At 56.9% G+C, this 27,525-nt stretch overlaps 3 protein-coding genes across 3 annotated transcripts in view; 2 read left to right on the top strand and 1 right to left on the bottom strand.

Moving 5' to 3' along the window:
• GRAP (GRB2 related adaptor protein) overlaps positions 1–2,775 on the top strand; it is a 33,911-nt gene extending 31,136 nt beyond the window's left edge. Inside the window, exon 6 of the mRNA XM_055101190.3 lies at positions 1,289–2,775. Within this exon, the coding sequence (XP_054957165.1) occupies positions 1,289–1,474 (186 nt within the window). The 3' untranslated portion in view covers positions 1,475–2,775. The remainder of the gene's footprint in view (positions 1–1,288) is intronic.
• SLC5A10 (solute carrier family 5 member 10) overlaps positions 868–27,525 on the bottom strand; it is a 71,673-nt gene continuing 45,015 nt past the window's right edge. Inside the window, exons 10-15 of the mRNA XM_003805040.6 lie at positions 11,300–11,407; positions 8,252–8,402; positions 3,856–4,024; positions 3,505–3,720; positions 3,221–3,278; positions 868–3,108 (exon numbers count right to left, since the gene is read on the bottom strand). Coding sequence (XP_003805088.1) covers positions 3,002–3,108; positions 3,221–3,278; positions 3,505–3,720; positions 3,856–4,024; positions 8,252–8,402; positions 11,300–11,407 — 809 coding nt within the window. The 3' untranslated portion in view covers positions 868–3,001. The remainder of the gene's footprint in view (positions 3,109–3,220; positions 3,279–3,504; positions 3,721–3,855; positions 4,025–8,251; positions 8,403–11,299; positions 11,408–27,525) is intronic.
• The window catches only part of FAM83G (family with sequence similarity 83 member G), a 36,008-nt gene continuing 28,443 nt past the window's right edge, over positions 19,961–27,525 (top strand). Inside the window, exons 1-2 of the mRNA XM_034942274.3 lie at positions 19,961–20,075; positions 20,622–21,271. Of these exons, the coding sequence (XP_034798165.1) occupies positions 20,750–21,271 (522 nt within the window). The 5' untranslated portion in view covers positions 19,961–20,075; positions 20,622–20,749. The remainder of the gene's footprint in view (positions 20,076–20,621; positions 21,272–27,525) is intronic.

The raw sequence follows: 27,525 nt of genomic DNA, 5'->3' as shown, positions 1-27,525 counted from the left end.
TTGAGCTTGGGCTCTGCAGAGGAGATGGGGAGTGTGGCCAAGGCCTGGGGAGAGGCTGATAACCGCTGCAGAGAAGCTCCAGCCATATCTTGTTCCTAGCACCTCCCCACCACCTTTCCATGTGATCAGAGGCCAGTTCATCCCCTCAGTGTTCCCTCTGTTCAGTAGGATGAGCCCTGGGGTCTGATATGCCAGGGGAGTCAAACAGTGCCTTGAGAGACCCCCACTAGTTTCTCCTCTGTTGGTCTTCCCTGCCTGACCCTGAGTGCCCAGGTCACTGTGAGCTCCCAGCCTCAGGGCACTTTTCTCTCCAGCTGGGCTCCTGTCTGCCAGATCTCCATCCTCCTCCCTGTTCACCACCTGGGCCAGCTCTGCCTTGGAAGAGTGTGAGAAAGCCAGGATGGAGCTAGGGCAAGGGCAACTGAGAGCTCCCCTACACGCAACACCTCGCTCTGGCCCGGGCCGTGGGGTCACCCACCCTGTGGCTCGACTCCAGAGCTGCCTCAGTCCCCTGGGACCTATGACGCCTCCTCCTTCCTGGGCAGAGAGCTGCTAATTACAGCTTCTCTGCTGATCGTATCACCCATCCTGGATGAGATTCTGCAGATTCAGAGCTGAGATCTTGGTGGGCAGGCAGGGCCAGGGTGCTGGGTGCAATAGTCACGGTGCCAGGCAGATGTGCTGCAGAGAGCTCCTGTCCTGCTGCCATTCACAGGTGGGGAAACTGAGTTCCACAAAGGGCAGGGACCTACCCAACATCACACATGGGGCATAGATAGGAGTGGAGCCCAGGCCTGAGAGCTCAAAGTGACAATTCTCTCCCTCAACGGCTGACCAAGGGCAAGAGCAATAAACACAACTCTTAGCTGCACGTCACTTTACAGTTTATAAGGCCCATTCTCATGGCTTTGTGGCCTGGAGTCAAAAGCTACCATGGCTGCTGCAGAGTCGGGTAAATAAGATCCCAAGAGAAGCAGGGACCTAACCAAAATCCCACCCTAAGGACCAGGACTCAGGTCCCCTGACCCACCAGCCCTATTGTCCCAGCTGGGCGGCTGGGAAAGCCGTGTTCTATGTAGATGCAGCATCTGCACAGCAGACAGGCAGGGGTGTGGGCAGCAGGAGGCCCGGTGGTGGCACTACCATTGATCTGGACTTAAAGTTCAACTCCGGTGCTGCCTGAGACCCCTCCTCACCTGTGGCAAATCACTTCTCTTGGGTGCCTCTGAGGGAGGGTGGGTTGCAGGGCTTCTGAAGGCACCCTACTAACCACCTCCTCTTCTTGCAGTCACCTGGGGCCTGCTTTGCCCAGGCCCAGTTTGACTTCTCAGCCCAGGACCCCTCGCAGCTCAGCTTCCGCCGTGGCGACATCATTGAGGTCCTGGAGCGCCCAGACCCCCACTGGTGGCGGGGCCGGTCCTGCGGGCGCGTTGGCTTCTTCCCACGGAGTTACGTGCAGCCCGTGCACCTGTGAGCAGCCTGGCGGCCGATCTGGCCAACGGGCCTTTTTACAGGAACTGAGGTCCAGAGAGGACATGGACACCCCCAGCTCGGTCAGAGTCACACGGGGCTCAGTGGACGGCCTTGGACTGAACGTGGGCTCCTAACTGCCTCCGGCCGCTCTGCACAAACTGGGATGGCCCAGGTCCCCCAGCAAGAGTACCCAGCAAGGGTAGCTCCGGGGCTTCCTGGCTGGTTGCTTTCCATTGGCTGCCAGCTGTGTGACACCACAGGGCGGAGTCTGTGGAGGCCCCGCCCACCTCCTCTTGTCAATGGCCCCATCTGCCAGGAAGGTTGAGGACTCCCAGGTTTCACCCACTGGAGGCCCAACCTAAGGAACCCTGGCCATGGTGGCTGGGTTCACCTTGGGCTGACCACCCACTGGGCCGGCCTGCCCCTCCCTCAAAAGGCCCCTGGAGTTGTTCAGGCTGTTGGGAGGTGGCTCAGCCTCGAAGGACAGACTGCACACCTGTTGACCTAAACTCACTGGACAGACTCCAGGTGGACACCAACTCCTCAACAGCCCCATGACTTCAGCTCCACCTGGGGCACCCAGCACCCCACCACAGGGCTAGAGGCCCTAAGACCCTGAAAAAGGGGCGGGCAGTAGGGAAGGTGGAGGCACACTCCTCTTCTGTTGGACAGGTGAGCTCTGAGGGCAAGCCCTGGGCCCAGCCACGCAGAGACCCTGGCTGCCCTGGCTCTTGTTTGTTTAGGCCCAGGTTCTGCCCAGACCGGGGCCCAGCAGAGCTCTCAGGAGGCTGAGAAACCTCCAGGGCAGACAGAAAGTTGGGGCCAGAGCTAGGTTTTAGAGATCCTACAGGATCCCACATGGGACGGCTACCTAGGTGGGGCACGGCCCCTACCCGAGAACAGGAGGGTCCTCCAGAGAATGTGCCACGATCAGGGATATGAGCAGGGCCTGCCCAGAGCCTGGGCACCTTTGGGAGAGGGAAAAGTGAGGTGGGACTTGGAAAGGCTTTGAACGCCAGGCTGATGGTTGAGGGATGGTGGGCAGGGAGGGAGGGCGAAGAGGCTCCCTCTGGCATTTGGGAGCTGGTGGGTGGAGGGAGGAGCCCTTGGAGGTGGCTGCAGTCCCTTAATGGGGGGCCTTGCTCTGGGCATGTGGGGCTCTCCCTCCATCCAGAGCTGGCCCAAGACCCTTAGAACCCTGAGTGCTGGCAAATCTCACTGCTCCTGACCCAGCCTGTGTATTCAAAACGAAAACAGTAAAACCAACATCAGGATGTCCGTCAGAAATCTAATTTTCCTTCCAATGCTGACTGCTTTGGTGCTGTTTTTGAAATGTCACATTCTTTTCTCCCATTTCCCCCCTAATTTTTCAGGGCTCCCGCTTTGCTGGCTTGGCCAGTTCTTGGGCACCGAGCTGCTGTGCAGCCGTGAGGGGAATCTGCCCCTCTTGGGGCCTCGGGATCCCCATGAGGGAAATGGGTGGACCTGAGGACTCAGAGCTCCTGCCTTTCTGTCCAGGATGGCAGTGTCAGGCGAAGTAGGCATAAAAGAATATGTTGACACACATGAGGAGGATGGCATTGAAGCCACAGACACGGGCCCAGAAGGCGTGTTTCTGGGGTGTTTGGCCATCACCTGGAGGGGGTTGCAGAAGGAGAGGGACAGATGAAGGACACAAGGTTACACCTGGTGCCCTTGCCTCCAGGCCAGGGTCAAGGTGGAGGAGTGCCTAGGGTCATCCACTTACCTGCTTTAGTTCCCAAGGGCAGATCCTGAGCCAGGGTCCACCAGGTAAGGTTCTCAATCTGTAAGAAATGAGTGAGGATAGGGTTGGGGGTGGGGGATGGCAGGGTGGGGGTGACCCAGACAGGATCAAAGGTTGGGGATGGCAAGATGGCAGCTGAGTTCAAAAAGGGACGGGGCTAGGTAGTCCAGGGCTAGAAAATTCTGAGTCAGAGTGGGTCGGGGATGAGAATGGGACCAGAGTAAGAAATTGTTAGGGGTCAGGGTCAGGGGTCAGGGCTGGCTCACCTGGACACTCTGTGGGGGTGGGGTCAGCAGGCTTCCAGCCACCACAACAGCACCACTGAGTGCAAAGAGGGCGACAGCGAAGTGCAGGTAGTGGATGCTCCCCAGGACGGCTGGCCGCGTGTCTGGCTCTCCGCAGGGTGGGGCTGGGTTCAGGAATTCCAGGACCAGCCTCGTGGCCCCCACCACCAGCCCTGCTATCAGGCCCCAGAAGGCCCCCTGGGGAGGAGGGAGGCAGGGCATGTGGGGCTACGGGAGGAGGACCAAGGCTCCCCCCACAGGCAGCAGGGAAGAGCAAATTGTGGCACGTCCCCAGGGAGAGCAGACCGCCGAGTCCTGTCCCCCGACACCCACCTGCTCGTTGGCACGTCGCCAGAAGACGCCCAGGACAAAGACTGCAGTCACTGGTGGGGCCAGGGAGCTGGTCACTGACTGCATGTAGATGAAGAGTTGCCCACTGTTGGAGTCCTGCAGGACGGGGATCCAGGCCACACTCACGCCGATGAGTGCCACTATGACCAGCCTGCAGGCGAGTGGAAGGCAGGCAGCGGTCGTCGTGGGAGGCTCTTCAGCTCTCTCCCACCTCCCCTGGTCACTAAGACTTGCTCTCTAATCTTTCCCCTGCTACCCCAGCTCCAGCCTCCTCCCTGGACTCTGGTCCACACCACCAGTGACCTGGCCAGTCCTGCCCTGCTCCAAGCCCTTTGGTGGCTCCCTGGATCCTGCAGGTGCAGCTCCTGACTCTAAGTGCTGTCTGCTCCTTCCCTGCCCTGGGGTCTCTGCGGAGCCAGCCCTTGGAGCTCCGCCATGGAGCTCCCTCTTGTCTCTCCTTCAAAGCACCTGTCCCAGTCACTACATGCACATTTACCTGGGTGTCTACTTGTTTACTGCCTGTCTTCCCCTCCCGATGGAAGCACCAGGAGAGCAGGAGCCTCATCTCTTTAGTTCATTGCTGTGTCTCCCAGCATATAGTAGGTGCTTACTAAGCATTTGGTGGGTGCATGAATGACCACTGCCCCCCGATCTGGGCCAGACTGACTTCCTGGTGGTTCTTTGAAGACACTAGGATTTTTCACACTGGCCGGCATTTGTGGGAGCTGGGACCTCTGGCTGGCACATCCCCACCCCGACAGCCCTGTGCTGCACATCCTTCACAGGGCAACCTGCTTACTAAGGATGCAAAGTTTGGAGCCAGAGGTGTGGGTTGGGGTTAGAGCCCATACTCCCCAGCTGTGAAGCCGGAGCCCTGCTGGGCCAGCATGAGCCCGTCCCCTCCTGTCCCCTGCGTGTCAGCTCCTGCCTGCCTCTCCCTTAGGCCAAGAGCCCCTCTACAACAGGCACATGCTACACTTGTTCATCCAACAAACCACTGGTGAGGTGCTCACCTGCGTAGGACACTACCCTAGGATCCCCAACTCGGCGATGAGTGGGACCTGGTGCCTGCCCAGCACTCAGAGTCCAGCAAAGAAAACAGATGAGCCTCTTACCTACACTTGGGCTGGGCTGGAGCAGCTCAGAGGAAACATCAATCTAGGAGGGCTTTCAGGAGGAGGCACCCCCTCCCCGAGCCTTGAGGGGCATGGGACCCAGCTAAGGGGATGAAGCTGGGGCAAGGCATCCATCTGCTCCTCCCTGGCTGAGCACCTCACCCCTGTGTCCTGGGTCAGTTGGCATTCCTCACCCCCAAGGTGGGTGGTGGGTGACCCGCTGGAACCCTGGCTGTGGTGGCAGGGGTGACAGAGGCTATGTGTTCAGCTAGGGTGGGTCCTCTCAGCGCCTGTCCGCCTTCCTCCCTCCCTTTCTTCCCTTCTAGGCCTGAGGGAGAGGGTGGAGGAAGGAGGTGTCACCTTGATTAAGGCTAATTAACCCCTAGCCAGGCAGGCAGGCGGGCGCTGCCCTCATCAAAGGCCCAGGCGGGCCTCCATTAACGCCTGCCCACCCCGCCCTCTGCACACAGCTCTCCCGCCCAGCACCAGACTCTGCATCTCTGTGCCAGGGCTGGGGCCACTCCAGCCAGGCCCTCACTTTCTTACCCAGCCTTCTTACCTGGCTGCCAGAGGACCCCCAAACCCAGAGGCTGCTCCTTCTGCCTGGAATGCCACTCCCTCCCATGCCACCATCAGGGTGGACAGTGCCCTCCAGCATCTCCCTGGGCTGCAGCCACAGTTACTGTGGAACATCTCAAGGAGGGGTGTCTGAGATCTCTCCGAGTCCTGCACAGGGTTTCCGGGAGGCTGTGGGCCCCATTTATGGACTGAACAGCCGGGAACACAGACAGGGGAGAGTGGGGCGGGGGAGCAGTGGCGGAACAGTGGACTGAGGTGTGGGGGCTTGGGGCAGGCATACAGGAGGGGGGGAGGGTCATCGCTGTCCCCCAGCCTGTGACGGCTCCTCCAGCCTCCGCTCAGCTGGACAGAGCCATCAGGGTCACCGGCATGGTACTGCACCCGGCCCTGCGATGGCCTCCTCTCCAGGCCTCTGGGCTGTTGGTCTTCTCTCTGTAAGCCTCGCCTCTCCCTGACAGAGACTGTGGTCAGGCCATTCACCCTACCAGAGATCCATGACCACGAGGCCTAGGAGATACCGCTCCAATGGTGGTGTTTATGGCAGGAGGAAGCTGAGACGGCTTTGAGGGGCTGGGGGTGTTGAGGGTATCCCAGTGCTGTAAGAGGGACGGGAAGTTGAGCTGGCCAGCCTGACACCTGGCACGGGGCCCTTTCTGCTCTATCCAGCTGGCAGCTGAGAGAACTGGGGCCCAGAGAGGGTGAGCAACCTGCCCTGCACCACGCAGCCTTGTGCCTTGCTCCTCAGGGAGGCCGACTGCCAGGCTTGCAGGGCTAGGGGCGGGGGGTTGACTTGGCAGAAGAGGTGGGAAGGAGGGTCAAGGGCATGGGCAGCTGGGTGAGCTGGCGCAGCAGGAGGCCAGGTCAAGACTTTTGGTTGCAGGTGGGAGTCTGGGTGAGGAGGCCAGGAAGTAGTGGGCAGGGGACATGAGGGCCACTGGGCAGGTACAGGGGCTACCAGTGTCACACACTGGGTGGCAGGAGGGCATCCAGTTCCCGGGGCCCAGGATGCTGGAGCATGGAGGGGCTTAGAGCAAGGTCTGGCCTCAGAGGAGACACATGGTCAGAGAGGGGCAGGGTCTTCCCCAGGCCACACAGCTTCTGAGGAGAGGCAGGGGAGCCAGAGGGGGAGAAGTGGTCAAGGGGCCAAGTGCCCAGGACACAGGGACATGGAAGTGTCCTGCCCAGTGAGAGGTGGGAGACTCCTTGTTTTGGAGAATCCTGTGAGCCCGTGGATGAGCTCACTCGCACCCGCCTCTGGCGTGTCCCAACAGGGCCCTTCCAACAGAAGCCTGACTGTTTTGCATCCCCGGGACAGCTGCCTGGAGCTCTGGAGGAGACCCCACCCCCAGGATGGGTGCCCTGGGCTCCTGGCCAGGGGGTGCTCTGTTGTGCCAGAAGGCTGGACCCCCGAGCAGCAGAGTGTGAGCCACACTGCTCAGAGGACAACAAGAGGGTGGGACTGGAGGGCCAGGGAGGGCGCAAATAGACACGTGCACATGGGAGCTAACCTCTGAGGATGTAAAGGCATAAGAGTGATAGAATGGGCTGGGCACACTGGCTCATACCTGTAATCCCAGCCCGCTGAGGTGGATGAATAACCTGAGGTCAGGAGTTCGAGACCAGCCTGGCCAACATGGTGAAACCCTGTCTCTACTAAAAATACAAAAAGTTGCCGGGCGTGGTGGTGCGCTCCTGCAATCCCAGCTACTCAAGAGGCTGAGACACGAGAATCTCTTGAACCCGGGAGGTGGAGGTCGCAGGGAGCCAAGATCGTACCACTGCACTCCAGCCTGGGTGACAAAACGAGACTGTCTCAAAAAAAAAAAAAAAAAGAATGATACAATGGACTTTGAGGACTCAGGGGAAACGCTGGGAGGGTGTGAGGGATAAAAGACTACACATTGGGTACAGTGTACACCACTCGGGTGATGGGTACACCAAAATCTGAGAAATCGCCACTAAAGAACTTATTCATGTAACCAAACACCACCTGTTCTCCAGACACAGCCCCGGTCCTCATGAAGCGCCCAGATATTTGGAGAAGGGTGTCGGGGAGGTCTCTTGGCCTGTAATGGCCACATGTGCTGTGGGAAGAATCTGGCAAGAGTCCCTGGGGTATGAAGGGGAGAGAGGCTCATTCCTTGGTTGAGGGTCTCAGGGAGGACTGCACGGAGGAGGGGACACAGGCAGAGTCCAGAAAGATCAGCATGAGTCATCGAGGTGAAAAAGGAGGGGACAAGCTGGGCTGGGAGGAAACAAGCTGGAGCTCAGTGGGGCCAGGGCCATGGAGGCTGAGGGACGTGGCAGCCCAAGTGTGGCCAGTCCTGAGTGCTGGCCCGGGGGCCCTCTGTGGCGCAGCTGGGAACCATCAGGAGGAATGGGGGCCCAGGTTTTCGGGGAGATAGAGAGATCTGTGGCATGGTTGGGGAGGGAGGGCTGGCCCCTGCAGAAGGAATCCAGCTCGAGGGTGGAGATGCATCCCAGATGAGGGCTGTGATCACACAGAGGTGGACAGGAGAGCAATGTGAGAGGTGGTATGGATGGGGTACACTGGCCCTTCTCTTCCCTTCTTCCTGGCATCCACCTTTCTCTAAGTGGCAAACTCCGGCTCATCCCTCAAAGTCAGTGCGGGCGCCCACCCTTGTAGTGTTCCCCCACCCCCGTACTGGCCCCCACCCCCATACCGTCCCACCAGCAGGAGCTCCCGCTCGCCGGAGCGGGGACGCAGCCGCCTCCAGATGTCCATAGTGAAGAGGGTGCTGCTGCTGTTGAAGATGGAGGTCAGCGACGACATGAGCGCGGCCAGCATCACTGCGATCATCAGCCCCCGCAGACCTGGGGTGGGACGGGGGATGTGTGACCCTGTCCGGCCTTGAGACAGCCCCGGGAACCCCTCCCGCCTGGGCTCTAATGCCTGAGGCCCGCCCGCCATTTGCATGCTCCTCCAAGGCAGAGGGCGGGGAGGGAGAGAAGCTGAGGAGGTTTGAGGTGAGCAAGACCCAGAATGAGGAGACTGGGGAGGCCAAGGACAAACCGTGGGGACTTCGGAGCTGGCTGCTTGAGCCCTAGGCTTGCTGGCAACCCTAGGCCCGACCATAATTACTCATAATGCTGAGGCTGCGATCAGGCCTGTCCTTTCTGCAGAGCCTGGCGTTGACAAAGCACTTTCACACCCATGCCTTCGTCCGAGGAAAGCATGATTAACCCGCTTGACAGATGAGGAAATGGAAGCTCAGAGAAGTGAAGAGATTGCCCAGGGATTCACAGCAGGCCAGCGGCAGAACTTTGGGGTGCGGTGGGGTTGGTGAGGAAGGCTTGGGCGGGGCCTCTGCTTGAAGGTCACACCCTGGGCAAGATGCACACCTCACCCCAGCATGCAGTGCCCCAGTCTCTGGAATTTTCCGCCACTTCCTGTGCATGGCAGGACCCAGCAGGCATAGTGGATCCCCTCTCTCCTTGGCTCTGTGGTTTTCCAGAGTGGGAGTGAGGGCTCCCCTAGGAGGTGCGGGTAGCATTGCTGTGAAAGGCCTTCTGGGAGTTGTGGGCTCAAGAGGGCCTGAGGGTGAGGAGCCCTAAAGAAGGTGGAAGGATGCTCAACTGCCCACTCCGTGCTGTGTGGCTTCAGGCTGGTCGCCTCCCCTCTCTGGGGATGAGTTCAAGTCTGTCTACAAGAACTCCTGCAATTTTAAGCACCTCCTTTACCTCTACAAACTCTTGCCCGTCTGTCCTAGGATAAGCCTGACATAGGACCCCCTGCCCCGAAGGCACAGCCATTTATTGCCTGGCTGGGTTGTCTGGCCTCGGTTCTGTGTCTGATTGGCTGTGTGACTTCCAGGTGTCTCTGGGCTCTCTGTTCACTTGTCAGAAGCTGGCTGGGATGGAGCCCAAAGGAAAGTGAGTCAAATCACAGCTTTCCCCAAAACATTTCTCCACCCACTCCCTTGTCTTGCTCATGGAGATGGATGAACTTGGAGCTTATTCCATCCATTTCTTAGAGAGGGAACTCAAGACCTAGAGAGGGATTGTGGCCCAACAATGGCTTGGTGTCAGCCCTGGAGGGCTTAGCGAGTCCCCTTGCCCAGAACAGAAGAGAAAAGCGAAGGCCCAAGGTGGGAACTACAGCGTGGCCAAGCCTGCACCCAGCATTTTCCCTGTGTCATTATGTTTAATCCCAGCAACAACGCTGAGGGGTGGGTAGATGCCATTATCTCCAATTTACAAATGAGGACACCCAGGCTCCAAGCAGGGAAGTGACATGCCCCAAATTTCTTGGCCAGTGAGTGGCACAGCCAAGATCTGATCCTAGGTCTGTGTACTCAGTTCCCTTAGGCCTAAGCTCTGCAGGAGGGAGGGAGGGAGGGAAGGAGAGGAGGAGAGAGCAGGGTGGGGCTCACCTGAGGGATCGAAAGCTTCCAGGAAGAGGGGATTAGAAAGAGGGGGACCAGGGAAATCTCCAGCACCTGAGAATCTATAGAGGAAAAGCTCGGGCTGCAAAGGGCTCAGGAAACTGTTTCTGCTTTTTGCTTAGGGTTGAACCTCCCAAACCCCTTGCTATGTTGCTTCCTCCTCCTTGCATACCTCCTGTGATGGAGAACTTGCATACCTCCTGTGATGGGGAACTCATCACGCCACATTAAAATGGCAGGGATGCTGCTACCATGAGAAACATGGAAAAAGCCAAAACCTGCCCACTAGTTCTACCCACTGGCTTGCAGTGTCTCAGGGCGGTGGGCGGGGGGCTTGCAGAGGATAGGCACTCATGCCTGCAGATGTAATGGGGGGTCCTGAGCTCCTGATCCCAGCAGAGTAAGCAGTTTGTGTCTTGGGTTTGTGTCTCAGTCACTATACAACTTCAGACAAGTCACTTTCCCCTCTCTGTGCCTCAGTTTCCCCATCTGTAAAATGGAGCCAATAACCCTATCTCATAGCATTTAATGAGAAACTGTTAGTAAAGGGCCTGGCACCTAGTAGGCATGCAAGAGGAGAGAGTGGGTGGCCTTTCTCAAGAGATGGTACAGCATGAGATAGGAGATCAGGGTGTGCAGGCAGATGCATCCGGTCAGAAGCCCAGCTTTGCAGCTTACTTGCCATGTAACCTCGGCCAGGTCACTTAACCTCTCTTGGTCTCAGTTTCCCTGTCTTTAAAATGGGGATGATATAGGCCAGGTGCAGTGGCTCATGCCTGTAATCCCAGCACTTTGGGAGGCCGAGGCGTGTGGATCACCTGAGGTCAGGAGTTCGAGACCAGCCTGGTCAACATAGTGAAACCCCGTCTCTACTAAAAACACAAAAATTAGCCAGGTGTGGTGGCACACGCTTTTAATTCCAGCTATTTGGGAGGCTGAGGCAGGAGAATAGCTTAAACCCAGGAGGTGGAGGTTGCAATGAGCTGAGATCACACCATTGCACTCCAGCCTGGGCAATAAGAGCAAAACTCCATCTCAAAAAAAAAAAAAAAAAATGGGGATGATACTAACAGCACTAGGGGTTCCTGAGAAGAGGAGGCCAGTGCATCACCTGGGAAACCCTGGGGATGGTGGTGGCATGCAGTGGGTGTTCGAGTGTTTTCTATCGTGAGTGCTTCTGCTCTCCTCTCCTAGGAGCAGAACAGCCCACCTGGATGTCACCCAGCATCACACTAGATCCACAGTAGCCTCCACAGTCCCCATACTCATTGGGCCCCAAGTCCAACCCCACGCCCTCCACCCAGACCCCCACCCACACAGCCTCACCGATGGGCATCAGTTCCACGACCAGCTTGGGGTAGGCGATGTTGGAGCAGCCGACCTCGGCCCCGCAGGCCCGCAGGCACTCAGACGGCACCACGCAGCCCACATCATCTGTTCGAGAGATGGACACTTGGTGTCTCTCCCCATAGACATGAGCACCTGGGGTGGGCAAGATAGGGCGGGGGGCAGGAGCCTGGCCCAGACCTGCTCCATCAATGCCTCTGACCTGTTACCATTTGGCCTTGGGTCTCAGTTTCACAATCTGAGCCACAGGGAGGGAATGGCCTCTGAAAATCCTTTTCCCTGCTGTTCTCCATCATAACTCTTCTTCCTGATCCCACTTCTTGGCCAGGGGGCTCACCTGCCGTTGGCTCTGCTGTGTGAGGTCCGCCATTAGAGTCTACCTGGGGCCTGAGCCTCCCTTGCCCCCCTCGTCCCCAGCCATTCTCCCCAAAGGGGGAAATGGAGGCTAGAGAAGAGAGAGGCCTGCAGGATGGGCCCTGCCCCAGGCCCTCAACCTGTCCCCTGGGCTTTGTGTTCACTCAGCGACAAGTCAACAAGTCGCATCTGTCCATGGGCAGCCGGCTTGAGTGTGCTGTCACACAGCTGCAGCTCATGCAGCAGGGCTGTGGTGAAAACTCAGGGGCTGGCGAGGCCTGCCTGCTCCAACTTCCTGGCTTAGGACGTGGGGTCAGAGCCCATCCACACCCCTGTCTCCAACCCTGGGGTCCAAGCTTTACGCCAGGCTATTTCCTGCTGCAGAGAGCTGAGCTGATGCCCAGGACTCTCCAGCCACTCAGCCTCTCAACAGTCTACAAGACCCTGGGTGATCCAGACCCTTGGCCCCTCCCCACAAGTCCCTCCTCGCTCCCACCTGAGGCCTGCCCCAGGCCTCGCCTGAGGACTGCCTCCTTCCCGAATTCCGGTCTGTCCTTCCCACCCCATTCTCCATCTGTCCCCTTGCCCCACATCGCTTTCCCTCATCCCTTGTCATCCCTGGGAGGACTTGGACATGTTTATTCGGTTCTTGCCACTTCCCTGTGGCAGGTGAGTCCTGAGAGGACGGGGTTTGCCTCGTGCTATCTCCCCCATGGCTGGGGTGGTACACACGGCTCATTTGTTGAATGAAAGGACTCACGAATTTCTCAGGCTCAGGCCAGATCCCGACTGAACCCTAAATCCAGGCATCCCTCGGCCTCCTGCCCTGTGTGGGGGCAGAACCCCGGCCTACCTCCATAGCCCTGAGGTGTGGGGCTCTCCTCACTGCTCTGCTCAGTGAGATTTGCTGGTGTTAGCAGTCGTGGGGCTGACTTTGGCCTAGTGATACGTAGGGATGAAGAGAGTTGACCCACATTCACTTTTTCCTCCCATAAAAGACTTTCTAGAAACCTTTGGCCCCTGCTTCTGGGGGTTTTCAGGAGGGCCCAGAGTGCAGAGCTAACCAGAAGATGATGATTACGGGGGAGTTCAGAAACAAGCTGACTGACAGCACTGCAGTGGCTTGTTAGGGGCAGGCAGAGTTGCAACACAGCAGCAGCAGGGGCGGCTGGCATTGACACTTCTGTGACTTGGTGCTCCCTCTGTAGACTGCCCCCTCCAAAGCCCCTTTCTGATATGTCCCTTCTTAGATGCCCAGCCCATGGGGAAGGGCGGGTCTCAGACCCCTTCCCCCAGGCCAGCTGGCCTGGGGCAGTGTCCCCTACCCTGGCACCCTTGAACATGTCCCAGTCTCCAGCCCAGCCTGTTTGAGCTCCAGGCTTCCCGGACGCCAGGTTCCTGTCATCCCCCAGGCACCTCCCTGGCTCCTCCCATTAGCCCCCCAGGCTCATAGCTTCTTCCCCCTCCCGTCTGGGGCCCACCCTGCCCAATCCCATGCTCCTCCCCAGCCTCCTGTCCATCCTCTCCACACTTTGGAGTCACAGCTCTCAGCATATTACTTATTTCTCAGGACCCTCCTCCCTACCCCCACCTCTCAGCCCATGGCATCCTGGGGGGAAAAAGTATCCTTTCTATGGCATTCGAGGCCCTTGACAGTTGGTCCCAGAACCTCCCATCCCAGCACCGTGCACGAGCCACCCTGACCTGCTTGTATTTTCTCACACACACCCAGCACTTGGACGCCTCCATGCCTTTGCAGACGTAGTCCCTCCTCCCAGGGCACCACTGTCCGTCTAACACCCACCCACACCCTTGTTTACCGCCTGCTTCAAGGCCCATTGCAAAGGGCTTGTCCTCTGAGGCCTTCCCTGACTCTCCCAACCCCCAAGGCAGTAGCAGCTTCCTCCCAAGGGCTCCTAAGGCCAAAGATTGAATCACAGTTGTTTGTTTACATAGTCTACCTTCCCCACCAGGACGGAGGCTCCCCAAGGGCAGACACTGGGTTTGAATCATCTCCAAGTCCCAGGTATCGCCTGGTCCAGGGCCGGGCCCAGAAGAGACTTTCTGGGAACACTGATTGAATGAATGAATAAGTGACTGCATGGTGGGGAGGAGGGAGGAAAGGCACAGGAGGAGAGGAGTAGTGGGAGAAGGGATCCCAGAAAGAGCCATGAGGAGTTCAGGCACTGTTTGATCCAGCTGCCCTACCCTACCACCTCTACCCCCATTAGTTTTTCAGGACCAGAAAGGACATAACTTGCCTGGGGGACACAGTCGGATCCAAGACAGAGCCGGGGGCCCCATGGCAGAACTCTGAGGACACTGGGGTCCAGGATTCAGAGGACAGGTGATGGGCCACTGCTGATGGGCTCTGAACCTAGGCAGGCTGACTGGCACTCGGAGGACCCAGCCCTCCTGGGAGGGACAGGTGAGGCGTTGCAGCCATATAATGTTTCAGAAAGCCCGAGTCAGGAGATTCTTTGTGAGTTTCTTCAGCCCATTCCAGGCTCTCGGCATGGGAAACCGCCCCGAGTCCCACTGGTTTGACCAAGTGTTTGTGCTGAGCAGCAAGAAAGAACTTCTTTATGAGAACAGTGGCAGTGGTGTCACCATTGAAACACAGTCCCCCAGGACTCCAGAGTAAGCAGCCCCGGGGAGGCAAAGCGGGGGGCAGTGAGAGCTGGGGAGCTGGCAGGGGTCTATGGGTTTGCCAGGGTACTGGCTTCTGCAGGCCTAGGAGCTCCCCACTGGGCCCCACTTTTGCATCAGCCCCCCGTCCAGCCAAGGCCCACACCAGAAGCCAGGGGTTGCCCCTCCTCGTCCCCTTGTCTTCCCTCCCCATGGCCAATGCCCAGTCCTGTTTGATTATTAGGCGAACTGCACTACCTCCTTGCTGTGCCTCCTAATCCACTCCCCCTGCAAGCAAGCAAAGGGAACTTCGAAACCTACCAATCCGCCCACGCTCTTCCCTGCTCAAACCTGCTCCGTGCCTCTCCAGCCGCTGCAGGGGTATCACAGGCTCCGATTAAGGCCCTCCCACACCCCTTGCTATGGCCACCTCGCTCGACCACCCTCTCCTTGACTAATTTCACCCAGACTTCTGGCACCCCAGGCTCTCCTGGACACCTCTGGGTCTCTGTGTTTGCTGTTCCTTCTCCCTGGAACACCCTTCCCACCTTCTGCCCTTCCCTGGATTTATCCCAGGGAACTTATACTCATTCTTCTCAATTCGTTATGGACATCTGAGCCCTTCAGGCTTTGGGGCTATATCCTCCACGGCACCAATAACTCTATGACCTGTGACTGTCCTGTCTCCCACCCAGACTATGACTGTGGGGCCTCAGGGAAAAGTCTGGGTCTCAACAGTGCTTAGCACAAGCAACCATATGGTAGCCTCTGCCAGTGTCTGTTGACTGAGTGAATGATTCCCTCCCAAGGAGGTCACTGGACACAGTCCCTTGAGGAGTAATCAAGGTGCTCTCTACTCCCTAACCAGGCCCAGCACATTCTCGGGAGCCAGTCCAGACACTGCCATTGCAGGAGGGAGCAGGAGAAAGGCTCCCAGACCTGAGTTCAAATCCAGTTCTCAGTCAGGCAGAGTGGCTTACATCTGTAATCCCAACACTTTGGGAGGCCGAGGCAGGAGGATTGTTTGAGGCCAGGAGTTCAAGACCAACCTGACCAATATAGGGAGACCCCCATCTCAATTAAACAACAAAGCCTGGCGAAAGCATGTCTCTACCAAAAACATTAAAATTAGCGTGGTGGTTCGTGCCTGTAGTCTCAGCTACTCAGGAGGCTGAGGTGGGAGGATTGCTTGAGTATGGGAGTTCCAGGCTGCAGTGAACCGTGATTGCACCGCTGCACTCCAGCCTTGAGGTGACAGAGCAAGACCCTGTCTCAAACAAACAAACAAACAACAACAACAACAAAACAAACTCAGCTCTCCCAATCCCTTGCTGTAAGATCTTGAGTGATTATTAAGATCTCTGAGACTGGCCAGGAACGGTGGCTCATGCCTGTAATCCTAGCACTTCGGGAGGCTGAGGTGGATGAGTCACTTGAGGCCAGGAGTTTGAGACCAGCCTGGGCAAGATGGTGAAACCCCGTCTCTACCAAAAAATACAAATATTAGCAAGGTGCAGTGGCACGCACCTGTAGTCCCAGCTACTTGGGAGGCTACGGCATGAGAATCGCTGAACCTGGGAGATGGAGGTTGCAGTGAGCCGAGGTCAGGCCATTGCACTCCAGCCTGGGAGACACAGCAAGACGCTATCTCAAAAATAATAATAATAATAATAATAATAATGCCAGGCACGGTGGCTCACGCCTGTAATCCCAGCACTTTGGGAGGCTGAGGTGGGCAGATCACGAGGTCAGGAGATCGATACCATCCTGGCTAACACGGTGAAATCCCGTCTGTACTAAAAGTACAAAAAATTAGCAGGGCGTGGTGGCAGGCGCCTGTAGTCCCAGCTACTCCGGAGGCTGAGGCAGGAGAATGGCGTGAACCCAGGAGGCGGAGCTTGCAGTGAGCTGAGATTGTGACACTGCACGCCAGCCTGGGCAACAGTGCAAGACCCCGTATCAAAAAAAAAAAAAATCTGTGAGGCTGTCTCCTCCTCTGTAAAAACTCAGAATTCTGAGAACATCTATAGGCCAAAAACCTACCCTCAATCTAAACTTCACACCTTATACAAAAATTAACTCAAAATAGATCACAGATTTAAATGTAAAATGTTAAAAAAACTATCAAACTTTTGGGGAAAATAATAGGAGAAAATCTTTAGGACCTAAGGCTAGGCTGTAAAAGTTGATCATACACATTGGATCATTCTTGTCTACAAAACTAAAATAGAGTTAAGAGGACAGTGGGGGAAAGCACCCAGGGTACATAACATTATTCCAAAAATGCAATTCCCTATGAGCCTGGCTGGTGAAAGAAACTCCCTTTTACAACCTGCAACCAGTTTTATCTATAGCTGCTGAGATAACTTGCTACAGATCTAGGACTAATTTTGCTTACCACTGTCACTTACCAGTCAGAACTCTTCAGCTCCCCAAACCCTTACCAGTGCCAAGGAACTTTCTCAAAGAGCACTAAGTAACATTTCTGCTTTCAAGAAAACCTCTAACCTTCTTTGTGTTCTCTAGACACATCAAAGACCACCCAGTCTTTGTGCATGCCCTGAATTGCAATTTTTCTTCCCAAATAAAACGTTAAATATAGAGATTCGTCTCTACATTTTCATTTTGACTTCAACAAAGTGAATAGTTCTTAGACTTGACGCCAAAAGCATGATGCATAAAAGGAAAAATTGATAAACTGGACCTCATCAACATTTAAAACTTTAGCTCTGTGTAAGACACCTCGAAGAGGATGAAAAAGCAAGCTACTGACTGGGAGAAAATATTTGCAGAGCACACACCCAACAAAGGTCCTGTATCTAGAATATATAAAGAACTTTTGAAATTCAACAGTATAAGCCTGGGCAACATAGCAAGACCATGATTCTACTAAAAAAAAAAAACAATTAGCCAGGCATGGTGGTGCACACCTGTAGTCCCAGCTACTCAGGAGGCTGAAGTGGAAGGACGGCTTGAGCCCAGGAATTTGAGGTTGCAGTGAGCTATCATTAAGCCACTGCACTTCAGCCTGGATAACAGAGCAAGAGCCTATCTCTAATAAAACAAAAAAGTAAAAAAGTTAAAACTCAAGAGTTAAAAAATAGACAATCCAATTAGAAAATGGGCAAAAGACATGAACAAATGTTTCAAAGGAAAAGACAAACAGATGGCATATAAGCCCATGAAAAGAGATTCAATGACATTAGCCATCAGGAAAGCACAAATTTAAGCCACAATAAGATATGATCTACCTATCAGAATGGCCAAAAAAAAAAAAATAGTGGTAACACCACATGTTGGCAAGGACGTGGAGAAACTGGATCACTCATACATTGTTGGTGAGAATGTGAAATGGTACAGCCACTCTGGAAAAAGTTTGGCAGTGTTTGAACATGCAACTACCAGGACCCAGGAATAACACTCTTGGGCACTTATGCCAGAGAAATGAAACCTGATGTTTATATACATATGTGTATGAATGCTCATAACAAGGTTATTTGTAATAATCAAAAGCTGGAAACCCCACATATCCTTCAATCACTGAAATGGTTAAGCAAACTGTGGTATATCCATACCATGGAATACTAGTCAGCAATGAAAAGCACAAACCATTGATCCATGAAACAACCTGGATGACTTGCTGGAGAATTATGCTAAGTGGGAAAAAAGGCCAATCCCAAAAGTTTATATACTATATCTTCCATTTATATAGCATTCTTGAAATAGCAAAATTGTTGAATTGTAGAATGGATTAGTGGTTGCCAGAAGTTAGGAATGGTGGTCGGGGGAGGTGTGGGGATGGCTACAGAGAAGGAGATCTTCGTAGTGACAGAACAGTTCTGTATCTTGACTGTAATGGTGGTTACACAAATCTATACACATAATAAGGTTGTATAACACACATAAATGAGTGCATGTAAAACTGGTGAAATCTGGCCAGTGCAGTGGCTCACGCCTATAATCCCAGAACTTTGGGAGGCCAAGGTGGGAGAATCACTTGAGGCCAGGAGTTTGAGACCAGTCTGAGCAACATAGTGAGGCCTTGTCTCTACAAAAAAAAAAAAAAAGAAAAAAGAAAAAAGAAAAAAAATTAGCTGGGCATGGTGTCTCTGGTCCCAGCTACTCAGGAGGCTGAGGCAGGAGTATTGCTTGGGCCCAGGAGTTCAAGGCTGCATTGAGCAATGATTGTACATACCACTGCACTCCAGCCTAGGTGACAGAGCAAGACCCTGTCCCAAAACAAACAAAAAACTGGTGAAATCTAAATAAGCTTTGTGGATTGCACCAGTGTCAATTTTCTGGCTGTGATATTATTGTATTATAGTTATGCAAAACGTCGCTACTGGGGAAAACTGGGTGCATACAACCTTCCTGCTCATCAACTGCAGAAGTGTTGGGGTGGTGGAGGTGGGAGTGAGGCCTTGGACTCCCTTCCTGAACTCTCCAGCCTCTGTGCATTGGTAAGAACACAGGGAGAAGCTGAGGTGGCTCAGAGAAGGTCTTACAGGGGATCCACAGTAGCAGAGGGGCTATAAATGGGTCTTCAGGACCCTCAAGGCAGGGCTCCCCCGCTGGGACCACCTCCCCTCTCTGGCCCTGGGGCAGGGGGAGGATGCAAATATGTGTGCCTGTTCCCCAGGGGCCACTATGTTCAGTAGCATAAAGCTCTTGGGGGGCTATATGGCAGAGTGTAGGACTTCGTGCTTGAGGGGTCAGTGATGGGTACCACAAGGATGCTGGGCCTAGGAGGCCAGTCATTGCCCAGGGCAGTGGACTCAGAGGCAAGGAGTCCTGATGGGCCATGAATGGTGGAGACGGCCTTGGAGGAGGGGGGTTTGAGGGCACAAGGCCTAGAGATGTCACCAGCCTACGGAAGCAGCATCCTTAAGGGACCCAAACCAGCCCCATCCAGATCCAGAGCAAGTATGGGGGATGGGAGGAAGGGCTGGGCCTGGTGCCGGGCAGACTGGCTGCGGCACGCGATGGGGTGGGGGCTGTTTGTTGGGCCAGATTTAATGGGCTTTGCTGTCCCACCCTCAAAGCCTGCCTTCAGATGTGGTCTCCACGCTCCCCATAACCAGGGTCCCAACCCCAGGGGACGCTCAGCAGAGAGCTGGGCCTGACCCCAGCCCACAGCGGGCCTCTTGGCCCCTCCCTGCCCTAGGGTTCAGGTCGGGTGCTGCCCGCCACGCAGAAGCAGTCCGGGGACCCCTCCCAGAGGGGATCAGGGCTTAGGACTGAGAACTGGGTATCTGCTCAGGAAAGCCCTGAGTTTGGGTCAGTCAGTGCCCCATCCCTGCCTGGGGGCTCCCAGCCCAGTACCCTAGACCTGTTTCCACAACTGGACAGCTGGGTATCTATACAGCCGCACGGACTTCCCGCCACGCCGGCGAAACTGGGCACAGCCAGGGTTGATCCAGGATCACCAACAGACCCTGGGGGCACAGGGGGGTGCCAAGGCTGTTGACCCGCTGTGTGACCTCAGGGAGAACACTGTCCCTCTCTGGGCTGGGTGTTCCGGGAGCTCTTGGGCTTAGGCCTCTGATATTTTCGGAATTCGGGCACCAGGGGACCGTGGGCAGTGCGTCCGCCCCAGGTCTGTCTGCCTGTCGAGGGGTGAATCAGCTTCCGGCCCCGCCCCGGGCGGCACGTGACCGCAGGTGGCGGCGGCGGGGTGAGCGGGGCGGCCCTGAGTCACCGGCGCGCCCCCGCCCAGCCTCTCGCCGCCGCCGCAGCCGCCGCGTGTGCGCCCCGCTCCGCCAGCGCCCGCTCGGTAAGCAAGTCCCGGCCGCGCCCCCCGGATCCCGGGTCTCGCGGGGCGTCGCCGCCCCGCAACCGCGCTTCTGGGTCTCCTGGACCCCTCCCAGAGCCCCAGCCTCCTCCGGGCAGGCCTCCTGGGTTGCCGGCACCCGGAAATTTTTAAGACCCCTCCCTTACCCGGAAGCCCTCGGTTTGCGGGGCGCCTCTGTGCCGGGGCCGCCTCCCACTCTAAGAAGCTACTGGGAAGTTCCCCGGCTGCCCTAGTTTCCCTCAGAAGTTGCTAGGACTTCAGGCAGCTCCGGAAATCTGGGATGTGGGTTCCCTGCACATAGAGGCACGCTGAGCCCTGGGACGTGGCCCACGGCTCCCTCACCGCTGTTCCGATCCCTTACTTTCTTCCCATCCCAGTCCAGTGCCCCCACCTCATCTTCCCAGCCCCAGCCCCAGCCCCAGCCCCGTCCTTCCCACGCCCACCTGAGTTCCCGGCCCCGCCCCCGCCGCCCCTCCCCGCGCGGCCCGCCCTCCCCGCCAAGCCGGGCTCATCAGGTCTTTCCCGCAGATTGCTCATGGGCAGAGGAGCAGAGGCCGCGGAGAGGCCCCCGAGCGCGCGGTGCCCCAGCTGGGCCGGAGCTAGGAGCTGGACCTTGCCCACCCACCCCCGGCAGCAGTGCCCGGGCAGGCGGCGCCATGGCCTTCTCCCAGGTGCAGTGTCTGGACGACAACCATGTGAACTGGCGCTCCAGCGAGTCCAAGCCTGAGTTCTTCTACAGCGAGGAGCAGCGGCTGGCGCTGGAGGCCCTGGTGGCCCGCGGCCGGGACGCCTTCTACGAGGTGCTCAAGCGGGAGAACATCCGAGACTTCCTCTCGGAGCTGGAGCTCAAGCGCATCCTGGAGACCATCGAGGTGTACGACCCGGGCTCTGAGGACCCTCGGGGCACGGGCCCCTCTCAGGGGTCCGAGGACAATGGGGTCGGCGACGGCGAGGAAGCCAGCGGGGCGGATGGGGTCCCCACCGAGGCCGAGCCGCTGCCCTCCCTGGAGTACTGGCCCCAGAAGTCGGACCGCTCCATCCCGCAGCTGGACCTGGGCTGGCCCGACACCATCGCCTACCGCGGCGTGACCCGGGCCAGCGTCTACATGCAGCCCCCCATAGACGGGCAGGCCCACATCAAAGAGGTGGTGCGGAAGATGATCAGCCAGGCACAGAAGGTGAGGCAGCGCGGGGACTCCTGGAGCCATGGCCCAACCAGCCACCGGACCCCTCTCAATACAGGCTCACTCAGAGCCCAAAACGGGAGCCCAACATGGGCTTCTAGGGATCTCTGCTGTTTCCCTGGCTGCCTCTTGGGTGGAGGTTTCCTCCCCACCTTCGTGGGGATCCGCAGTTTCTTTGCAGGGTAGGGTTCCCAGGTCCTAGCAGGTGACAGTGGGCTGCCCCGTCTCAAAGGGCCTCTTTATTGTTGGAGGGTGTTTCTGGTTCCCCAGAAGAAGGCACCGAGATAGGGTGGAGTTGGGGAGGGGAGGAACCCCAGGGCTTCCTCTCACTCTCCCTTAGAGAGGCTCTGATTCACTGTAAAGGCGCGCACACACCATGAGCTCTCTGGTGGGGAGAGCTTTTGTTGTGGGGTGAGGGAATAGGCATGGTCCAAGTCCATCTGAGACTGGCCTGGAGGTCCTTGTTCAACACTGCCTGTTTCCTAGCTGTGCTGAGCAACTGGGAGCAGATTGCACACCCTCTCTGAGCCTCTTTGTGAGCTTTGCAATGGTGGAAACTTTCCAGGCCAGGATGCTTGGGTGAGGGAGGTGTGGTCCTCATCTGTGGAAGTGGAGCGAGTCCACCTGAGCATTGTCCACCTGAATTTTGCCACCGGAAGGGACCTCAAGCCTTCTCTGGCCCTCCCCTTCTCCACCCCTGTTGGGCTATGCAGTGTGGGGGGCCATTCTTAGCTGACACACCGTCACACATTCTGAGAAGGGGTGCTTGCCATTTGCAGAGACAGCTAGGCCACTGCTGGACATTTGTGACCATGAGCAGGTGCTAATGCCTGCTGCACGTAAGTACCTTCTCATCGTTTCCAAGCACATCTTAATTTGATAGATAAAGCTTACCTAGTGAGCTGTGTTGAGAAGGATTCTGAAGCCAGGTCTGGGCCTCAGGTTGTGGGATGAGGTGTTCCTAGCTGGGTCTAATCCCTTTATACTTCCAGTCCCAGAGCAGGGCAGCCAATTGCAGAAGACCAGAATGCTGGCTTTGGGGACCATCCTGGCTAACTGACAGGGCCTTGGGGAAGTTCGTGGGCAGAGAAACCAGACGTGGGTCAAGAACTGATGAGGTGGCCCCTGGCCCTGGCCCCAGTTTCCAGGAAGGTGGAGTCCCTGCCCAACAAGGGGACCAGTTGGGGCAGCTAGCTGGGTGGGGGCGCCTGGCCCCTGGCCTGGCTGCTCTCAATTCACTGACTGACCCTGGGCAGCTTTGAGGCTTCGGGTTTCTGATCTATAAGATGGAGGTGGTGTGGATAAAAGCTGCATCTTTGGCTATTGTGAAAATGGACTATCGGGTGACAAAAGTAAGGAAGGAGTTAGAGGAAGAGGAGGAGGAGGGGGAGGAGGAAGGGACCTTCATAGTTTGCAGACTGAGAGACCTGCCGTGGTGTGGAGGAAGTGCTGCTGATGTCTGTGCCTGATGGGGATGACTGGCTGGAGGCTAGAGAACCCAGTCCCCACAGAGAGCCTGCTGGGATCCCATTACCCAGCCTCCACTTCCATCTTGAAAATAGGGAAACTGAGGCCATGGGTAGGGGGACCTGCTGTGCCAAGGTTCCCACTCCTCTGTGCCTCCCCTCCTCGTCAGCGACAGGAAGGAGGCAGATGGGAACAGCCAGAGGGTCTGCAGACAGACAGATCCCCCGCCCAGCGATGGGCCAGATAGGGGCTCCCAGGGCCAGGACTTCACCTGCTGACCCCAGGTTCCTCCCTGAGTCTCTGGCTACAGCTGTGACCCAGCCACTCCGTACAGTCCCATGAGCCACCTGGAGCTTCCTTTGCTTCCCACAAAAGTCCCACAAGGTTATTAGTGTCACCTAAGGTGACATTGCCTTCCTTTGCTTCCCACAAGGTGATTGCTGTCACCTGTCTAAGGTGACATAGCCAGGAAGAAGCTGGTCTCCAGTTTGGGCGCCAGTCTGTCTACACGGCCCCATAGTGAGTGATGTCCTCCAGCCTCGGACAGGTGGGCCCTGCTTTCTGCTTTTCCAGCCCTCAGGATGGGGCACTCACTGCTGAAACTGCTCCCTACTCTCAGACCTCAGGGAGTCCTCAAGGGTCCCACAGTGGGGGCCTCAGAGGCAGTAGAGACTAAGCCCCTCATCTGACAGACAAGGATACTGAGGCACAGAGAAGGACAGGGATTTGTTCATGACTCCACAGCATTGTGGTGAGCCAAGCCCCTGCTTTCTGCCCTGGGCACTTCCTTCCCTGCCACATCTGTCCTGGGACCCGTGGCCCAGGCATGTGTGGCATGTGTGGGCAGGGATAATAACAATAGCAAGTGTTGACTGAGTGCGAGGCGCTTTATAATCTCAGCTAGTGTTATCTGTCTCATTTTTCAGATGTAGAAACTGGTTAGTCCCTGCCCAAGGTCACCTAGCTAGTTCTCGGGTAGAGGGGTGGGGACCAGGCCTGTGTTTCCCTCAAACTCTAGGCTATCCCTTGTGCCCTGGCCCTGGCAGGACAGAGTGACAGGCAGGGGCTGGGAGGGGCAGCTCATCCAGGCCACTGCAGTCCTCCAGCTGTCCTGCCCCAGCTGCTTCCCAGGCTCACAGGGGCAGGGCCCGGACACTGACGGATGCTGACGGGGCGCTTTGTCTGCCTGCTTCCTGGGAGCGCTCCCTGCCTTATCTCTCCCCATGAATCACCTCTCGTGCCCATGCTTCCACCTCCCCTTCTCACTCTGGTATTGTGTAGGGAGAACTCTGCCTGCCCCCTGCCTAGGATGGGGATCCCTCTGCCTGGGCCGCCTTGTCGCACACTGGCCCCTTCCCACCGGGGGCTTCAGGCTGGGGCTGCTGGGGCTGAGTCAGGACAGCCCAGCCTTCCGCCTCCTCACTCACCTTACCTGTCGTCAGCACAACAGGCAGACCCTGGGGCAGGGAAGTGACGCAGCACTTAGGGGAGCGGCTGTGTTCCTGTCAGGACTGCTGTCAGTCCCCCCGTTCCCAAATGACTAGAATGGAACTAGTGGACAGCAGGACCAGGAGCCAAGAGTCCGTGCTCTGCCTCTGCCTGACTGTGGGACCTGGAACAAGCCCCAGCTCCTCTCCAAGCCCCGGTCATCCCATCTGTAAAATGGGAACAGGTATTGAAGACTGTTAGGGGCCCCTTCAGCCCTGACACCTTGCTGCCCTGTGATCCTAGACTCCCCTGGGACAAGAGGCGGGTGGGTCCCGGGTCTCACTCTCAGCAGCTTGTGCCCTCCAGCCTCCCTCCAGCCCTAGTGGGCTCCTACTCCAAGATGGAAGGTCAACTGCCTGCCCCTCCCCTAGCCCCAGGAGCCATGATTTATCTGGGAAAAAACCTGCTGTGGGGTTCCAACTACATACCAGAGGACGGGCTTGTAAGATCACGCCTGGGAGGGGCGAGCCCCGGCCTCACTTGGCTGCAGCCTGAGAAGGCGTGAGGCTGGGCTGGGTTGGGGCTTCCTCAGCCAGAGCTGGATGTAGATGTTCTAGCTGGTTGCTCCTCCAGCAGATGCTGAGCCCCCCTCAACATGACACAGCAGGGGGGCCTTAGCAGGATCCCTCACCAGCCCCAGGGTGAGGCCCCAGGGCAGGGACAGATCACACCTTCCCTATTTCACAGTTGAGGAAACTGAGGGCAGGTGAGGCGCCGGTGGCCAGGGCCAGAACACTGATCTCTGCATGCCAGGCCAGGGCTTGGGAACAGACCCAGAGAAATAAAGTCGAACCCAGGTTTCACGAAGCCTGATTCACCCCACATTTTTTCTGTCAGGCCCCCGCCTTCACACACTGAAGTCCTGGCCCACAGCTTGGCTCTGAGAGAATAGAAGCAGCTTAATGAGGTGCTTACTAAATGCCAGCCCCGCGCCAGGTGCTGAGCGGGCACTTTACCATGCTGTGTAATCCTCCCCACAACTCTGGAAAGTAGGTGTTGTCTCCATTGTGCAGATGAGGAAACTGAGGCTTGGTGGGGCTCGGAGATGGCAAATAACTTGCCTGAGGTCACAGAACTGATATCTGGAGGGACTGGGCCGAGACCCCCAGTCTGCAGGCCCTGAGCACCCTCCCATTCCCTGGAGAAGCAGTGGCACTCTTCCTTCTGAGCCCTACCCCTGCATGGGAGCACCAGAGCCTCACTGCTGGATCCTGTTGACTCAGGACAGTAAAAGCATTTTCTTTTTTTTTTTTTCTTCTTGAGACAAAGTCTTGCTCTGTCGCCCAGGCTGGAGTGCAGTGGCACGATCTCTGCTCACCGCAACCTCCACCTCCAGGGTTCAAGCGATTCTCCTGCCTCAGCCTCCTGAGTAGCTGGAATTACAGGCGTGCGCCACCAGGCCCAGCTAATTTTTGTATTTTTAATAGAAACGGGGTTTCACCGTATTGGTCAGGTGGGTCTCGAACTCCTGACCTTGTGATCCACCCGCCTCTGCCTCCCAAAGTGCTGGGATTACAGGCATGAGCCACCGTGCCTGGCAGTAAAAGCGTTTTCATGAGGCTCCTTGGCAGCTAAATACTGGGCTCTCTGGAGGAGGGCTGGGACGGGGACTCACAAGAACAGGGTGAGCTCTGTGGCCTGGGGACCAGGAGGAAGGCCACTCATTGCATCCTTTAGCTGGGCAGTGCCAGGACAGCTCCCCACACTGCCAGAGGCCACAGGTGGCCCAGTTGACACCTTGTGGGGCGCACAGCTGGCCCAGGCTCCCACCACAGGTCAGAGAGTGGGTGGGGAACCATCTGATAAAGTAATCCCAGGTGTTAACTCCTGTGTGCTCCAAAGGCTCCCTTCCCTTAATTAAGAGTTTCGAGGAGAGCCGGGAGCAGCCCTTCGAGGAAGGAGCTCTAAGGAGAGAGTGCCTGCCCGTCTGGGCACTCCAGTGGGACAGGCAGCTGCTCAGCCACTGGGCTGGCCTCCTTCCCACAACCCCAAGAGCCAGGGCCTGCCGTCATGTTCATATCACAGCTGGGGAAACTGAGGCTCAGAGTCGGCTGGGGCCTTCATAAGGTTACACCAAGGGTCTTAGGTGTGGCTGGACCTGGATTGGGTCTCCCTGGCTGGAGAGGGTCTCCCTGCAGCTGAGGGTCCTGGCCCCTGGGCCAGCAGAGAGTGCTGGTCCCACTTAGCCACTTGCATGCTGCAGGACCCTCGGCCTCAGTTTCTTCACTTGTAAAATGGGGATCAGGCCTTGTCTTGATGCAGTGATAGACAGGAGCATCCAAAAGCACTGAGCTACCCTCTGCCTTGAGAGCAGCTGGGGAGGAAGATGGGGTCCCACCCTGTGCCCTGGCCCACGTTGGCCCCAGCCTGGCAGGCCCTGGCCTGATTGGGCTGTCCTAGTCCCCTTTAAGGGTCTGAATGACCCCTGGGCTCGAGTACCTTGCCAGGTTAAATGCCATGTGGGGTGGTGGGAAGACAGGCTTCCGTATCACTGGGACCCAGGCATGAGCCCCAGCTCTGGTGTTATCTTTAGTGGCTGCTTGGAGATAGTTGCTTGGCCTCTCTGACCTTTTGTTCCTTCCTCCTCAGTGTCATGGTAGTGCTAACAGCTAACACCTGCCTCATAAAGTCATAGTGAGATTTAAATGGGAAAAAGTGTGGTGTGTAAAACACTCTGTGTCTGGCATGGAGCTGGCATCGGTAGATGCCAGATCTCTCCTCTCGCCTCCTCCACCTTCACTCCTCACTCCTGTCCTGAGAGCTTCTCTCTGTGAGTAGTCTGGGGTGGAAGTGGTGAGCTCCCTGTCCTGGGAGAAGTTCAAGCAGGGGCTCACTGGAACGCAGCAGAGAGCATGTGGGCACCAGGTGGCCTAGAAGCCTCAGCCCTGCCCTGGTGTGCTTTGTGACCTTGGGCAAGTCCTTTCCAAGCCAGGCTTTCTGGGGCATTAGGATGCTTGATGGCCCCAATGTCTGTCGCTCTTGGACCCTGGAGAAGCTGAGGTTTTAAAGGCTTTTGAATCTATAGTTTTGATATTTTCCTGTTTGAAAATTCTCAGCTGGTGCCATTTGCTGCCCACATGGGATGGTCTGGTTGGCTGGATCCTGCGCCTGCAAGCCTGGAAGCTCTGAGGATTCTGAAGCTCCTTGCGGCCAGCGGGAAAGGATCTTGCCCTCTTGCCTCATCCACAGGGAACAGCCTTGGTCACCTCATGGCCTTTCCCCAAGCTCTGCCAGCCCCTTGTCTCTGCAGTATTCCTGAGCCATGACCAGGAAGCTGATGTCCGTCTGGGGGA

Source organism: Pan paniscus, chromosome 19 (genome assembly GCF_029289425.2).
Source record: "Pan paniscus chromosome 19, NHGRI_mPanPan1-v2.0_pri, whole genome shotgun sequence".
In the NCBI taxonomy this organism is placed as follows: Eukaryota; Metazoa; Chordata; class Mammalia; order Primates; family Hominidae; genus Pan; species Pan paniscus.
The sequence above is the reverse complement of the archived record's forward strand: the minus strand, read 5'-3'. Positions and strand labels throughout refer to the sequence as shown.